General features: G+C 40.8%; 2 protein-coding genes across 4 annotated transcripts in view; one reads left to right on the top strand and one right to left on the bottom strand.

The window, feature by feature from the left end:
- Nucleotides 1-9,661, bottom strand: part of QRSL1 (glutaminyl-tRNA amidotransferase subunit QRSL1) — a 35,165-nt gene extending 25,504 nt beyond the window's left edge. The window contains exons 1-4 of one of the 2 annotated variants that reach the window (XM_047734836.1): nt 9,531-9,659; nt 8,061-8,166; nt 1,295-1,454; nt 882-980 (exon numbers count right to left, since the gene is read on the bottom strand). In XM_047734836.1, the coding sequence (XP_047590792.1) occupies nt 882-891 (10 nt within the window). In that variant the 5' untranslated portion in view covers nt 892-980; nt 1,295-1,454; nt 8,061-8,166; nt 9,531-9,659. Of the gene's footprint in view, nt 1-881; nt 981-1,294; nt 1,455-8,060; nt 8,167-9,530 lie in introns of both variants that reach the window. The other variant, XM_047734835.1, reaches the window with a different exon arrangement.
- The window catches only part of RTN4IP1 (reticulon 4 interacting protein 1), a 50,308-nt gene continuing 38,049 nt past the window's right edge, over nt 4,210-16,468 (top strand). The window contains exon 1 of one of the 2 annotated variants that reach the window (XM_047734838.1): nt 4,210-4,408. In XM_047734838.1, the coding sequence (XP_047590794.1) occupies nt 4,390-4,408 (19 nt within the window). In that variant the 5' untranslated portion in view covers nt 4,210-4,389. Of the gene's footprint in view, nt 4,409-9,745; nt 10,454-16,468 lie in introns of those variants that run through there. The other variant, XM_047734837.1, reaches the window with a different exon arrangement.

Below are 16,468 nucleotides of genomic sequence, written 5' to 3'. Positions count from 1 at the left end.
CTGAGATCATGACCTGAGTCGAAGGCAGAGGCTTTAACCCACTGAGCCACCCAAAGCCCCTAAATTCATTTTTTTTATCATCTAAAAACACTGACTTTAACAGTTACTACTGCACAATACTGAATGCTAGAGATGTAGCCAATTCATTTGAAACTAATTGCACATCATTATTTTGCTCATTGTACTTGAAATGCTATATCCCATAGTAATTTTTTATCTATTTCCAGTCAGAAACAGATCTTTATTCTCAACTGAAATTTCATCTAGTGTGTACTCCAAGACAATTAACAACAATCCACCTATCCTGGGACATACTCCTCAGAGACTTCCTTTCAGTGTGTAGCACTCTGAGCAAGATTTTGCCATGTCTTTTTCCTTCTAGGATCCAGGAATCTTGAGAAACTGGTTTCCTTCTGACCCACTAAACTGTAAAGAATAAAACTAAGCATCACTATATACTCAGATAAATATAGTGATAGAAGAAATGGAGGAGTTGGGAAACAAAAGACAACTAGACAATAGTAGCGAACCCTCACACCACCCTCAAGAGAGGGGCGATGACAGCCACTTCCTCCCTAGTCCTGTGGTATCGATGAGTGGGAGTCAGAGGGCACTGAGTGTGTGTGTGGTGGTAAGTTAGTAAATCTTCCTAAGTAGGATTTCTAAAACATCCTAATAGGATACATCCATTAAGCTGGCTTACCTCTAAGGAGGAATTCTACAGTCCGAAAGAGACGATAGTGAAAATATTCCAGCCCAAGTACTTCTTTTGCAGATATAATTAGCCTGAAACTACCCTGGTGCTTTAGTATCTTATCTTTAACTTAAACTGAAAAAATATTTTCATAAAACTATTAATGCTCTGGATGATTAAACTTTACCTTTCAGCATGTTTGAGGCACAAGTTGTCTCAATGCCGGACGTGCTAAAGTTGTCTTTTACTGCAATGGGAATTCCATCTAAATCCCCAAGTGAGCGACCTGCATTAAAAAACCAAAAGAATAGGAGTTATATCCAGAATATAAAGACACATTAATACTAGTTATTGCAGTAACTATTAGTTTTTGGCGAAGGTACTTCTTCATAAATCAAGTTGATGTTAGAAATTATTACATTTGGACATCAGAAAACATCATATACCCATTAGCCTTATTTTTATTGTACCTCATGGCAAGTTCTTGATATAAGGCTATGTTTTAGGTTTAAAAACCTCACTGGCCAAATGGAGACTGCTATATCCAATTAAATTCTTTCTCTAGAATATTCTAATTAAGTATAACTCACAGTAATTTACCTTTCTTGTATCTTTTCTCTGATTCTTCAGCTTGCTTTAAGGCCACCTCTTCTGATACAGTAATGTAAGCATTTAGAAACTTGGTCTTCTTGATAAGAGAGAGACATTTTTGACAGAGCTCTGTTGGAGTAATTTGGCCTTGTTTCAGTGCTGCAGAAACCTGTAATATATACAATTCAAAAACCTTTTACTGAGGCTGCAGAAGTTTCAAGTATTATACTGAGTGGGCAGGTAGAGTGGTGAAGTGTAAAATGTTGAAGTGAAGCTTGGATTCAAAACCAAGAGAGCTCTATACCTTGGGAACGTGGTGAACGAGTGTAACGCACCCATCAGCTTGAGTGAGGGTGCGGGGCACAGCAGTCGTCGCCCGAGTGGAGGAATGTGCTTTTCTTTTAAAGATTTATTCATTTATTTGACAGAGAGAGACACAGGGAGAGAGGGAACACAAGCAGGGGGAGCGGGAGAGAGAAGCAGACTTCCCACTGAGCAGGGAGCCCAAGGTGGGGCTCGATCCCAGGAACCTGGTATCATGTACTGAGCCAAAGGCAGATGCTTAACGACGACTGAGCCACCCAGGTGCCCCAGGAATGTGCTGTGTGTGTTTGTTTTGTTTTGTTTTGTTTTTTTAGGAATGTGCTGTTTTGTGTAATGTAAGTCCGGTTTGCATCCCCAAGGGCAGGGGTTCAGGTGCCATTGCATCTAGTAGGAGCAGAGGCTTGGCGCGGGTGGGACAGGAATGGGGGTAGATTGTGCACAGGGTGGCTTGGCCGGAACACAGGCAGTACAGAGTGAGAGCAACAGACCAGACAAGGCCCTGCAGGACCTTATGGCTCCAAGTGAGATCTTTATATGTTACTGCAGAATTCGAGTAAGAGCCACTATAGATTGAGAAAAATGCTTATAAAATATGGGTTCAAAAGCACACTAAAACCAAACTTCTCCGCCATCCTGTATTGGATGTGTTAGAAAGGCTGGTAAAGAAAGTGTTAGGATCAACTGCACCACAAGTGGCCAGAATCTATATGTTTGTAGTAAGTGAACCTTGAAGTGATGACTATTTAATACTTCCTGGGGAAGTAATAGTAAGTGCTTACTAATTAGATAAAAGCAATGAATAATAAGTCAAAGACGACACCCAAGCTTTGCAGATTATCCAAACAGAGTTGGATGAGATGAGGGCTCAGGGAGAAGGTGGATGAGTAGAGTACAATTTACTGAGTATTTACCAAGAGCCAGATACCGTTGGTTTACTTACATGTGTTACTACCTCATTTAACCTTAACACAACCACGTAAGTTGTCATCTTATTAACCCTCACTTTACAGATGCAGAAACTGGAGCTCAGAGAGGTTAGTAATCTGTCCCAAGCCACACAGTAGCGCAGGGTAGAGGGAACGTTATAACACGTGCCCTTTCACCACCTCTCTGTGCCAGAACAAGCTCATTTCCTCCTCTGAGCTGACCGCATCTCCAGGTGTCCTGCATCAGGTGTCCTACATCCACCAAGCAACAGCAGTCTGCATTTGAGGGGAAAATCTGCCAATCATCTGCTCTCCACTGTTGAATAAATCATCAAAGCAGCGGTATTTTTTTAAGGTTTTTTTTTTTTTTTTAAGATTTTATTTATTTATTTGTCAGAGAGAGAGAGGAGCGAGAGTGAGCACAGACAGACAGAGTGGCAGGCAGAGGCAGAGGGAGAAGCAGGCTCCCTGCCAAGCAAGGAGCCCGATGTGGGACTGATCCCAGGATACCGGGATCATGACCCGAGCTGAAGGCAGCTGCTTAACCAACTGAGCCACCCCAGGCGTCCCGCAGCGGCATTCTTAGGGCTGAGGGTTTTAGAAGAGCAAATCAGCGGGAACAGGAACGGAGAGGTACCTTAAGGCTGATGCGCAAGAGAAGGAAAGCGTGGCTGAGGGGCGGCTGGGGGAGGGACCCAGGAAGGGGAGGGGCAGCTGGGGGATGCCACAGCCAAACTGCAGTAATGAAGAAAATTATACCTCTCTTTCTTTCTTTGCCTCTCCTGAAGTTTCCTAATATCTACTATCCTCAGGCTTATTTCTGACTTGCCAGCTGGTACAAGAATACAAGGGAAAGGCATTAACGGTTGTGGTTACAAGGGCAAGAAATGAGATTGTCCGCGAGCACTCATTTTAAATGGTGTTGATCTTCATTAGGACCATTCTTAGGAAATTCAGATTTGAGAAAGTCAGTAAGAGAATTGGAGCAGAGAAATGAAAACAAAGACGCTAACTAGCTAGAATGGCCTGAACATAAGGAGTGTGAAATCGAACAGTGCAGCTTCCCTGGGGCAAAACTTAAGGTGGCAGAGCTGAATATAAGATGAAATCAACTCTAAAAGTTTTTGTTAAACCAGACTCGCTCTCCCTGACTTCTTTTCTCTAATGGAAAGTAGGCTTTTCCTTGAGAGCCCTGCTTCTCCTGCAGCTTTCTCAAGCGATGACTGTTTTAGCTTCCAGGGACCAAGGAGCAGAGTCAAGTGGGGGAAGGGAGCATGTGCATCCTCCTCATTCCTCAATGCCTTCCTCTTCCCCCTTCATTCAGAAACGCCAGCTCAGCTGAAGGACAGGCCTTGGAGGAGCTTAGATCACTCTCCCTGGGTTGTGAATCCACCGTCTCTGAGTACTCCTTTTCATTCATTGAAGATTTTCCCACTTAGCTCTCTTTGATCTTTACAGTGGCTCCTGCTGTTATTCTGGTTGATTTCAGACTTCAGGTGATGTACACTGACACCTGGCCTCTCAGTTCTTGATGTCATTTTGGGCAAACTTTTCCTTCACCTTGCCCCAGTTACCAACTCAGCTCAGACTGCGTCATAAATCTCTATAACCTCCAAACCTCCATTTGAGTTATCCCACACCTCCTGTCCATTCAGCTCATTTGCTCCACCACCCACATAGTCAAGAAAAAATGGGGACCTCTGTCCTACAACTGCAAAGAAACAGAGTCTGCCAGCAACTGATGAGGCTGAAAGGAGACCCTGACCTTCAGATGAAACCACAGCCTTGGCTGACCCCTTGATTTCAGCCTTGTGAGACTCTTATGAGCAGAGAACCCAGCTATGCCATTTCTGGATGCCTGACCCACAAAACTGTAAAATGAGAATAGGATTATCTTAAGCCGAAAAGTTTATATTAATTTGTTAGTCACCAAGAGAAAAATAATAGCTTCTTAGAAAAAATAAGAAATCTTCACTCTTCTTAGAAACTAGGGGAAGAGATAAGTGTAAATACATATAATTTTAGTCCATTTGTCCCTATAACAAAATTAATGTCAATAAAGGCACTTAGTTATTATCCTAGATGCTTTATATTTCTTTCTTTTTTTTTTTTTAAGATTTTGACAGAGATCACAAGTAGGCAGAGAGGCAGGTGGGGTGGGGGGGTGGCAGAGAAGCACGATCCCCGCTGAGCAAAGAGCTCTATGCGGGGCTCGATCCCCGGACCCTGGGATCATGACCTGATGAGCCGAAGGCAGAGGCTTTAACCCACTGAGCCACCCAGGCGCCCCATAGATTTCTTTTTTTTTTTTTTAAGATTTTTAAAATTTTATTTTAATTCCAGTATATTTAGCATCGTGTTCTGTTAGTTTCAAGTGTACCATATAGTGACTGAACAATTCCATACAACACCTGGTGCTCATCAGAGCAAGTGCCCTCCTTAATCCCCATCATCTATTTCAACCATCCCCCCACCCACCAATGCTTTATTTTTCATTTAATCTTTATATCCACTATGAGGGGTTGGTATTATTATTTTCTTTTTATAGATAAAAAACTAAAGTTCCTGCTTGAGGTCACAAAGCTAGAAAGTAGCCAAGTTGCTAAGATTCAACCAAGGTCTGTTCTTGTTTCCAAACTATTAACTTTACAGAGAGCATCAGAAGTTGTTATTCTGGTTGGTTTCAGACTTCACGTAATGTACACTGACACCTGGCCTCTCATTTCAGGCAAACTTTTCCTTCACCCTTTTTTTTTTTTTTAAAGAACCATATTTTAAAAAGAATTGTCTTGATAAATGCTGAAGGTATAGGAGAGCCCTTGAGGCCTGAGTATCCAGCTGACAGGTACCCATGCACACACTCCATTCATGCTTTTGTCTCCAATGTTTCAAGAAATTGCATCAGGATGACTAGCAACCTCACATTCCTAAATCCAGCAGTCACTGCTCAGTCCTTGTCTTACAAGTACTTCTCAGCAGCATTCAACTTAAGAGAGCACTCTCCTCTGGAAGCTTTTCACTTGTGTTTCACAACACCAAGACCTGGTTTCCCTCTTGCCTTACTGACCATTCCTTCACCTCTCTTTTGCTGGCTCTGCTTCCTCTTGCTCACCTCTACATGTTGGAAAGTTTTAAGCCTCCTTCTGTTTTTGTACTCAACTCCCTGGCTGTTCTTATCTGGCCACATACTTTTATTATAGTCTATACTCTGGCCAATTTATATCCTCACATCTCACTGCTTTTCTGATCTCCAAATTCCTAGATATCCACCTGCTTAACTGACATATTCGCTTGGATAGCTAGTAGGCATCTCCAAATTAACATGCCCAGAACAGAAGTCTTGATTAACTCTTCTCTTTCCAAATATGCTTCCTAAGAGCCTCTCCTGTACAGGGGTCCTCAAAAAACTAAAAATAGAACTATCACATGATCCAGCAATTCCAATTCTGTGTTTTTAGTCGAAATGCAAACACTAATTCGAAAAGATACATGTACCCTTATGTTCACTGATGGACGGAATGGCTAAGGGAGAAGTGGTATATATACAGTGGAATATTAGCCATAAAAAAGAATGAAATCTTGCCATTTGTGACAACATGGATGGATCTTGAGAGTATAATGTTAAGTGGAACAAGTCAGAAAAAGACAAATACCGTATGATTTCACTTATATGTGGAATCTAAAAAACAAAATAAAACTCAAAGATGCTGAGAACAGACTGATGGATGCGCACAATGGGAGAAGGTACGAGAGGCACAGACTTCCAGTCATAAGAGAAATGTCATGGGGATATAATGTACAATATGGTGACCAGAGTCAATAACACTATTTCGTACATTATGTAAACTTTATATGGTGACAGGGAAAAGCTAGACTTATTGTGATCATTTTGCAGTGTATACAAATACCAAATCATTATGTTGTACAGCTGCAACTAATATAATGTTCTATGTCAATTATACCTTAATTAAAAGAAAAAAGTGGGGGGACAAAAACCTCTTTCCCATCTTGATGTTACCTTTTTTCCAACTGCCCAGGCCAAAAATCTAACCATCTTCCTTCATTCTTCTTTTTCCCTCATCAGCAAGCCCTAACTTAAAAAACAATCCCATTTCACATCACCTCTAGGGCCACCCCATCTCTGCTGCCATCATCTCTTGCCTTCTAACTGATCTTCCTGCTTCCTCACTTGCTTTCCTATAGATCACATCTTTAGGAATAACCTGAGGAACTTTTTAAATTTTAAATCAGATCATATCCACATACTCAGAACTTTCCAGAGGCTTCCCATTACACTTAGAATAAATCCACACTCCTCAGCACAGCCTAAAGTTTTCCATGATCTGGCTCCGGTTTATCTTTCTAAACTCATCTCCCACTATTCTTTTCATTCTCCTTTCTCCAGGTATGCTGGCCTTCTTGCAACTCCTGAGTATGTCAAGCTTGCTCTTGCTTCAGACTCTTTGCACTTACTGTTCCCTCTGCCTGGAATACTATTCTCCCAGGCCTTCCCCTTCATACCCTTTAGATCACTTAAACATACTGTCAGAAAAACCTTTCCTGACCACTCCAAGACACCTGGCTCCCCCATCTAGTTCTCACACTGTGGCCGGCTTAATCAATCTTCATAGTACTTTTACTACCTGTGATTATATTATTTACTTAAAAACAAACTAACAAACAAACTTCTTTAATGCCTGTTTCCCCACAAAAATGCAGGCTTCACGAGGACAGGAACTTCTCTTTGTCTTCATGTTCATTCTGTGTCTGGAACACAGAGGTGCTCACTAAATGTCAGTTGAATAAATGAATAACTGAGTTGTTTAAAATTTGGAATCTGTTTTCCCATAGAACCATAATTAAGTGTTCTTAGGTAGACCCCCACCAAGCCTATTGAATATATATTAATAACTTAAGAATTAATATTAGCCTGGTGTCTGGCTCCTGGAAACACTGGGATCGTGCCATGAAAGAGGAAGGTGAAAGTGAGACTCCTCCTCTTTCCTGAATGTACCTGCATAAAACTCAAGAAATAGGACTTTTACCTCCTATTTGGCATGTTACCTCCTTTTAGTGCTTCCTTCCCAGCCTCCTCTGCTACTCTAGGCCTCACGTAGGTCCCCAACATTGCCTCAAAACTCTACAGTTTCTCCCCAGCAAATTCTCCCTTTCTTCAAATTGATTATATCAACTAGAGTGTGATGGAGATAAATTTTTATTAAACTACTGTAATTCACAACAATGGGAATAAACTGACCCTCCAAGGCATCTTTATATATTTAAAAGAAAACGTGTACTAAATTAATTAACCTCTTAATTGGTAGAATATGGACAACAGTACAGTGACATTGTACTGTTGCCCAGTACAATGACGTGGGGGAAAAAAATACAGAGAGGAGAGAAGATATTTTTTGGGCCGGGAAAATGTCTACCAAATAATGTTTTGTGCACAGTAGGCATCAACATATATTTGTTAAAGGAGTTATTTAGTGAAAGTAATCCTGCTCATGCAAGCTCTTATGTACCTTAGATCAGCTCTCCTGTTTTTTTTTTCTCCCTGGAGGCAAAAGTTGTTTCTCACAGCAGCTCACTCAACAACATCAGAAAGGGGATGGCACAAAAGAGGGAGTGCTGAAGGGGGAAAGGGCAAAAAAAGGACATACTGTATTTTTATAGGTTGCATTTCATTTTATGAGACTGACGCGCTACCTACTGCGCTAACAAGGCACCTTGCATTTCATTTGAAAACAATTTTTTAAAAGAACAAATTGGATTCTTTAGTAGAGGAATTTACTGTACATAAATATGTAGCAGAGCCAGAAGCCATATTATGATGGTAAAATACTAATGTATTGGGGGAAGGAGTACTTATTATTAAATGCCTGTCAATTTTAAGTTATGATAATTTATAGCTTTCTAAAAGGATACCAAAAGGGGGTTAGGGTGTTGAAGATTTCCCAGGCGAAGATAAGATAGGAAGATGGAAGGCAGGGTAGGTCTTTAACCACTACTTAGCAGAATCGCCCGGAACTCTGGTTAACCATATACTCCAGTCCTCAAATCACAGAGCTGCCAAAGTGGGACACAGCTGTGGTTTTAACAAGAGCCAGATGTGATTCTTATAACAGCGGGCCTGCAGACAGTTCTCCAGATTGAGAGATATGGGCCAGAAAGCAAGGAGACATGAACTGAAGCCTTAACAGCAGAGTTAAGTTAAGAAAATTTACAGACATAAATTCAAAACAGAATTAACAGGGTTTGGTGATTTACTGGATATGACAGATGAGAAAGAATGTAAGGGCAATTGGGATAAGGGCTGTGCTACTAAATAGAGAATATTAAGAATTCAGAAATCAGGTTTTTGTTTGTTAAGATGAAAACTGAGAGATAAGAAAGTGGTTCTGTTACAATGCTGAAGTCTACTTTGGTTAAATTCCGTGGAGGTGGTTATGGGGCATTTAGAAGAGATGTCCAGAGGGCATTTATAAATATTAGCCTAGAGTTTAAAAATTTTATCTAGGCTATGAAGACACAGGTGAGGGAATCTTTGGTATAGTTGACATTTAGAGAATATATCAAGGCAGGAGAAACTAAAAATTACTCGTCTGTATTTTGCAAAGTACAGATTTGCTGAGTTTCTTAGCGAGAACTGCATCAGATGAATGCAGGGGACAGAAGGACTGAAGTGGACTGGCGGAGCCCAGTCTGAGGGGCCATCCATCAGGGGTCTGACCGCAGCCTTAGCAAACGTCTAATTGATAGAAGCCTGTGTATGCTTCCACCGCTCTGCGTAAGGCTCCCTTGCTGAGGTCCTAACTCCAGAATGGGTAGAGGGAGTACAGCTGAACGCCCCAAAGATCTGAAGCCCCCACCCAGTTCCAGGAAAGGAGACGGCGAGGCTGACCAAGAAGCGGGTCAGACCCCGGGTCTCCTTGTCCACGGACTCCGAGAATCTTTCTGACCTCCCTGGGCTCTCAGCAGCCAGTTCCACTCACTTCTCGGAGGGTCCGGCCCAGCATGGTCCTCGTGCCCAGCCTGCCGCCACAAGGCCCAGGTGACAAATTGTAGCAAGAGGTCAACACCCGCGCCGGGGATTACATGGGCGCAGCCATCTTTAATCGTCCCTGCACCTTTCAACACCAAGTACTTAGATTGGTCGAATTGTTGCTCGGGGGAAATGATCTTTGCTCGCGATTGGTTGGCGCCGCAAAGCAACTCTTGGAGCGAAGGAGAGCGGGTCGTAAGGAGACTCCGGCTAGGGTCTCAGAGGGAGTCGAGGAGGTTCTGATTTTCTGTGGTGTCTGGTTCGCATCGGAGTTCGCTTATTCTGCCGGGGGCTTCCTGGATAGGGCTGGATTCTAGGGGTTTTGTTTTTGCTTTTCAAAGGGGAGAGGGTGTAAAGAAAGAGGAGAATGGACAGAATATTGACCGGAACGTTAATTGGGGCTTTTCGGATGGGAAGAGCAGAATAATTCTATATTCTTCTTCCTTCATTTGCTCCATTAGTTAGGCTGACTTCATTTTTGAATTCTCAACTTGAAATCGGCCAGTGTGTTTGGCAGAATTTGACCTAATTCAGGGGTTAGAGTTCTATCCCGTTTAAATGCATTTTAATTAGGGCACGCAATTCAACCGGTGTTTGCGATGGAATTTCTGAAAACCTGTGTTCTTAGAAGAAATGCATGTAACGCGGTTTGCTTCTGGAGAAGCCACGCGGTACAAAAGCCTTCAGTTAGAGAGATTAGTACTACCTCTCCAAGGAGTACTGTCATGCCCGCCTGGGTGATAGATAAATACGGGAAGAATGAAGTGCTTCGATTTACTCAGAACATGATGATACCGGTCATACACTATCCAAATGAAGTTATTATCAAAGTTCACGCTGCAAGTGTGAATCCTATAGATGTTAATATGAGAAGTAAGTTTTCGAAAGACATTTCTCCTTACCTTTCTTTCTTTTCTTTTTTAATTCAGAGTTTCATCAGGGATCAGTTTTTAAAAATCAGTTGTTACCTGACTGCACTTCTTTGGTTAACACAAAGGAATAGTTTAGGTGTTTGTATCTCAGATAAAACTCAGGTTTTTGAAATTGCAGTGTTCATGGTATACTTTAGTCTTTTGCGAAATATAAGCAAATATACCTTTTGAAATGTTTCCTTAAAATATAAATCAGAATTTGAGTTAATTTGGGCTCCACAGCTAACTTTTTGTTATGTTCTCCTGGGAACTTGGTGGTATTCTGAGGGCCATTGCGGGTTTTGGAGGTTAACGATTATGTTTTCACATCAGTTCAGGATTTGCATTTTTTATAATAATTGCTCTCCCACTATTCACATTTTTATTTATTGCTGCAGTGGGCAAAGCAGGACAGATGCCAGATATGATAGGGCATAGTACTTTCCTCATTCCTGCTGTTGCATTTTTGCCCTAGGCAGTTAAAATGCCCTTTTCTGTATGCTTCATCTTAAATGGGAATGTTACCATCCCCAAATCAGGATAGAATTATAAAATGATATAAAGAGGCACCTGGGTGGCTCTTAATTTCTGCTGGGGAATATTGACAAAGCTTGGAGAGCACTCTATTCCTTAAAAATATACACACCATGTAATTAGTATAGTGCTGAAAAGATTGATTACTATTTGTGAATTTAACTTTGGGGAAAATAATGACAAAAGTATTCCTCACCCATATCTTCTGAAAACATTTAAAAAAATCTCTTGGGGTGATTCATTAAACTCCATGTTATAAAAAAAAATAAGCTGCCATATGCAGTTTAACCATAGGTCTGTGTTTTGAAGGCCTTGCATGTAACTTAGAGTTCTTATCCAATTGCCTTTAACAGTACTGTATGTGAACTATGCGTGATTAAATTTCTTGGTTTATATAAAGCAATTATAAAATTAGAATTAATGATAGAATGAATCATTTTGTGAAATTTATGGAGAAGTGTTGGGACTGGCATTTTCTCATTTTTCCTCCTATTTTCCAGGAGCTATATGATGATTAGGATGTCAATTCTCATTTTTTGATCATAAGATCTCTTCAACCTCTTAATAATTACAATGGGCTTTTGTTTGTCTGAGTTACAGCTATCAATATTTGCCTTATTAGAAATTAGAAGAGCAAATTTAAAATTTTTACTCATTTAAAAATACAGTAAACTCCTTTGCTATTAAAATTACAAAACTAAATCAGGATAGAATTATAAAATGATATGAAGGGGCTCCTGGGTGGCTCAGCCAGTTAGGCAACCAACTCTTGATTTTGGCTCAGGTCATGATCTTAGAGTCCTGGGACTGGGCCCCACATGGAGTTCTGTGCTCAGCCGGTAGTCTGCTTAAGGATTCTCTCTCTTCCTCTCCCTCTTCCCTGAGTGTGCATGTCCTCTCTCTCTCTCAAATAATTAAATAAATCTCTTTTTAAAAAATGACATAAAAATGAGAGACAACTACATAGGTGAAGCATTGAAATAGGTAGTAGTTGGTAAAGCATAGGATCTACTTCAAAGTGCTTAACTATGAAAAATAGCTGTTTTCCAAAATAAGCAAAAAAGTTTAGTGAGAAGAGTATCATTGTTTTATACTTTTGCTTATCTTTTTGCTTTCTGGTTTATAAGACAGATGGATTTTCGTGAACTTCTGTATTCAATCTATTGCAATATATTATCTGAAGTTAGTGAAGAAAATCCAGCCTCGTACAGATTGTTGAAAAGAAAGGACCTCAGGGCGCCCGGGTGGCTCAGTTGTTTAAGTGACTGCCTTCAGCTCAGGACATGATCTCAGGGTCCTGGGATTGGCCCCCCGCATCCCGCTCAGCGGGGAGTCTGCTTCTTCCTCTCCCTCTGTGGTCTCTGGCTCTGACTCTTGCTCTCTCTCAGGTAAATAAAATCTTAAACAAACAGAAAAAACCTCCTAGGCTCCTCAGAAAGATATTGGGGATGTAAAAACTAGGAGAACTGCTGGGTTAGGGAAATAAAGTCCAGTATCTCGGTCTTTAGGTTGTTCTGTTTGTTTTTTAAGATTTTATTTTTAAGTAATCTCTACACCCAACACAGGGCTTGAACTCATGACCCTGGTGATCAAGGGTTGCATGCTCTACCACCTGAGCCAGCCAGGCACCCCTTGGTCTTTAGATTTTTTTTTTTTTTTTAAAGATTTTATTTTATTTATTTGACAGAGAGAGATCACAAGCAGACAGAGGCAGGCAGAGAGAGAGGAGGAAGCAGGCTCCCCGCTGAGCAGAGAGCCCGATGCGGGCTCGATCCCAGGACCCTGAGATCATGACCTGAGCCGAAGGCAGCGGCTTAACCCACTGAGCCACCCAGGCGCCCGGTCTTTAGATTTTTTGACTTCAATTGTTAATGTTGCTCTTTTTAGCTTAGTGACTGTGACTAGACCTGGGCTGTCCAATATGGTAGCCACTAGTCCCAGGTGAGTGTCAAGCAACTGAAATGTGGCTAGTTTGAATTGAGATGTTAGTATAAAATACACACTGGATTTCAAACACTTAGTTTAAAAAAAAAAGAATGTAAAAGATCTCATTAATTTATATTGATTACACATTGACCTGATACTATTTCGAATATATTAAATGAAATATTAAGATAAATTTACTCTTCTTTAATGGCTACTAGGAAAGTTAAAATGACATATGTGGCTTGCATTATATTTCTGTTGGACTGTGCCAGTCTAGACAGTGTGAGGAATACCTATTACACACAGCTTTTTGGGGAAGGGGTTTGAGGAAAGACTTGGATTCTTAAAGGGCTTATAGCTAGACAACTCCCCATTAATGTGGACTTTTTATGTCATTTTAAAAAAAGAGATTTATTTAATTATTTGAGAGAGAGAGGACATCCCTATTAAGGATGAATTGAAATGACTTTACCCTGATTGTCCCATGAAATCCATATTTATGTTCTTTTTCTTTGCTCTGAAGTAAGACATGCTACTACTAGTTGGGTATAGTGTTTTACTTTATTCACTTACATTTAGGTATGAAGATAATTTAGTTTTTATAGCTTATGTCTTTAAGCAGTAGGTTTATACCCAATGATCAGTATATTTTTTCATCTCCTTTGACTGTAAATCCTTCGGAGGTGGATCCCACGGTCTACCAACCACTACCCGTTTCAGTGCTCACAATGTAGTTGTCATTCAGTTTTTATTTTTGCGTCCTTTTAAAATTTTCGTTCTAACTTAAGATTGCAAACTAAAATTAGTGGCATTTTCACCTTGAGTAATTTGTACATTTTGTCTTCTTTGAGATCTGTTAACTTTTAATTTCTTTGAATGCACAGACACAATTTGTTTGGTGTACATTTTAATTTCAGTAGGATGCCTGGATCTCGACTTTCTTGGCTATTATTTAACAATGTAATATCGTGACGCGTTTTACTTTTATGTGGTATTCTTGAGACATCTTAGTTTTTTATAACTTACCCGAGTACTGTTATTTGTAAGTTATCGTATTTCCTGCTCATGGGTCCTTTTTTTGGAGGATGTGTGATTATTGTTGCAGAAGATACCTGAAATGGTAGCTTGCAGAGATAAAATACTGAGTAGAAGATTATAAACTGGGGCACCTCGGTGGCTCAGTGGGTTAAGTCTCTGTCTTTGGCTCAGGTCATGATCCCAGAGCCCTGGAATCGAGCCCCGCATCAGACTCTCTGCTCATCGGGGAGCCTGCTGCCTCCTCTCTCTGCCTGCCTCTCTTCCTACTTGTGATCTCTCTCTCTCTCTCTTTCTCTCTGTGTCAAATAAATAAATAAATAAATAAATAAATAAATAAATAAAAAGATTTGGGGAAAAAAAAGATTATAAACTGTAGGAAGTTCTTTCTCTTAACAAGAACGTAAGGACCTATGAAGCCAGGCTGTTTTTCTGGAGATAGCCACTATTATTGGGTGTAAAATCATAAATCATATAAATGGCTAAATAAATGAATAATCTTAAAAGAGGAAAAATACATAGCCAACAGCATCCTACCGACAATGTTGGATTTCTTTAGATGGGATTAAAGTCTCTGAAATTGATGACCTTAGGATTTTCCAAATCATCCCAACTCTGAGCCAGTTAAAACTGGCAACCTCTAATGATGGGATGAAGCTCCTAAGAGCCCCCATTTATTTCTGTTCCCGAGGAGGTCCTTGGTCGCTAGCAGCTGCTTTCTGGATTTGGGGCTTGTTTGACTGGTCCCAATAAGGCAGGGCTACTCCATTAACCGGGAAGACTTGAGCAAACTTGTCCTGCAGACTCTGTGCCTCAGAAAGGACTGAAACCTTTTCTGTAGCTCCAGTCTGCCATGTCTAAATACCCACTTTTTTGCTTACACCACGTAGGAATTTCAGCAAGTAATTATGTAATTGTGTTTTAGTTATGGAAAAGGAACATAAAACAGGAAAAGTGAAACGTGACTTCCGTGAGTATTACATGTGAAGTTGTTTTTCTTCCCCCTAATGGGGGGGGGTGCATGCCTAACTAGCCAGATTGCAAATATGTAATATTGGCATGATAGCCATCAGCTTAGATTATCTGGGACTATCCCAACTTTTCAAACACTCTGTGCCATGTGTCTTGATTTTTTTTTTTAATTAGAAAAACAACTTCTAACAATCCACCCACCAGTCCTCTCCCCCTGTATCCTCTCCCCTTCCCTCCTGCTATATGGATTAACTTCCTTGTTCCAACCTAAGGCCAATTCTCCATGTGGGTTCCTGATTCCATCCCCTTTGATCAGCTCAGGAGCACTGTTTCAGAAGTTCTTTTCTGTATCATCATTCTTTCCTTTCTCCTGGATCATTCTCATTAGCACACAGACTTGCTGTTATTTCTCCCCTCTTGAGTCAGGGGGAGACACTCAAAAATCCTTTCCCCATCTTACCTGTGCCCCTCCAGTCACTATTTCCATTTCTGTGCTCCCTGTCATAGCAAAAACTGCTTGACAGAGTTGAATGGTCTTAGGTCTCCAGTTCTCCCTTTCCTGTTCTCTTTCTAGCGCCCCAGGCCACAGCAACTGCTCACAAGGTCACCAAAGACTTCTGTGTCATTGGATCAGATGTTTGGTTTGGTTTTTTAAAAAACATACTGCAGCTTTGACTTCGTCTGAAAAACTGTTCTACCTGTCAGCATTTGACTTTTTTTTTTTAAAGATCTATTTATTTTTAGAGACAGTCCATGAGCAGGTGTAGGGGGTAGGGGCAGAGGGAGAGGGAGAGAGAATTTCACACAGACTCCCTGCTGAGTGCAGAGTCCAAGGTGGGCTCCATTTCACTGCCCTGAGATAGGATGGGAGTAGAAACCAAGAGTTGGAGGCTTAACAGACCAACCCAGATGCCCCAGCATTTGACTTCTTGAAATGACCCTCTTCCCTTGGCCTGTGGGACCGCTCTTCACTGGTCAGGCCTTCTCCGTCTCCTTTGCTGGTTTTTCTTCATCTTTAAGATCTGAAGTGCCACCTTTATGGGTGGGTTGTGGGGGAAAGGGGAAACTCACGGAGTGGTTTAGTGATTTTGGAACATAAATTGTGGTACATGACATGAGAAAGGTGGAAAGAGTGCTTATCTTGGAGTGTCTCACCTAGCAGAAATGGTCTCCGAGAAATGTCAAGTGGAAGAGGCTATGGCAGATAATTTTGTGTCCTAGAAAAGTCATTTTATATGTTGAAGCTTTGTAATAAACTACTTTGGGTTATTGTAAATGGCCAATTTATTTGAAACAAAAAAGTTACGATTAGAATGTCTTCAGGTCTACTTAACTGACATTTATGTAAATATTTTTAAAAATATGTATAATAAAGCAGTTAACTTGACAGAATAGAGGTAGCAAATGGTTCCCCCCCCCCCCACTCACTAATATATGCACTTACCTCAGAGATGTTCTAAAAGCATTTTGGGAGATATGGGGAACATTTTTCTTAGACCGATGTTAGGCA

Source organism: Lutra lutra, chromosome 6 (genome assembly GCF_902655055.1).
Source record: "Lutra lutra chromosome 6, mLutLut1.2, whole genome shotgun sequence".
NCBI classification, from domain to species: Eukaryota; Metazoa; Chordata; class Mammalia; order Carnivora; family Mustelidae; genus Lutra; species Lutra lutra.
The sequence above is the reverse complement of the archived record's forward strand: the minus strand, read 5'-3'. Positions and strand labels throughout refer to the sequence as shown.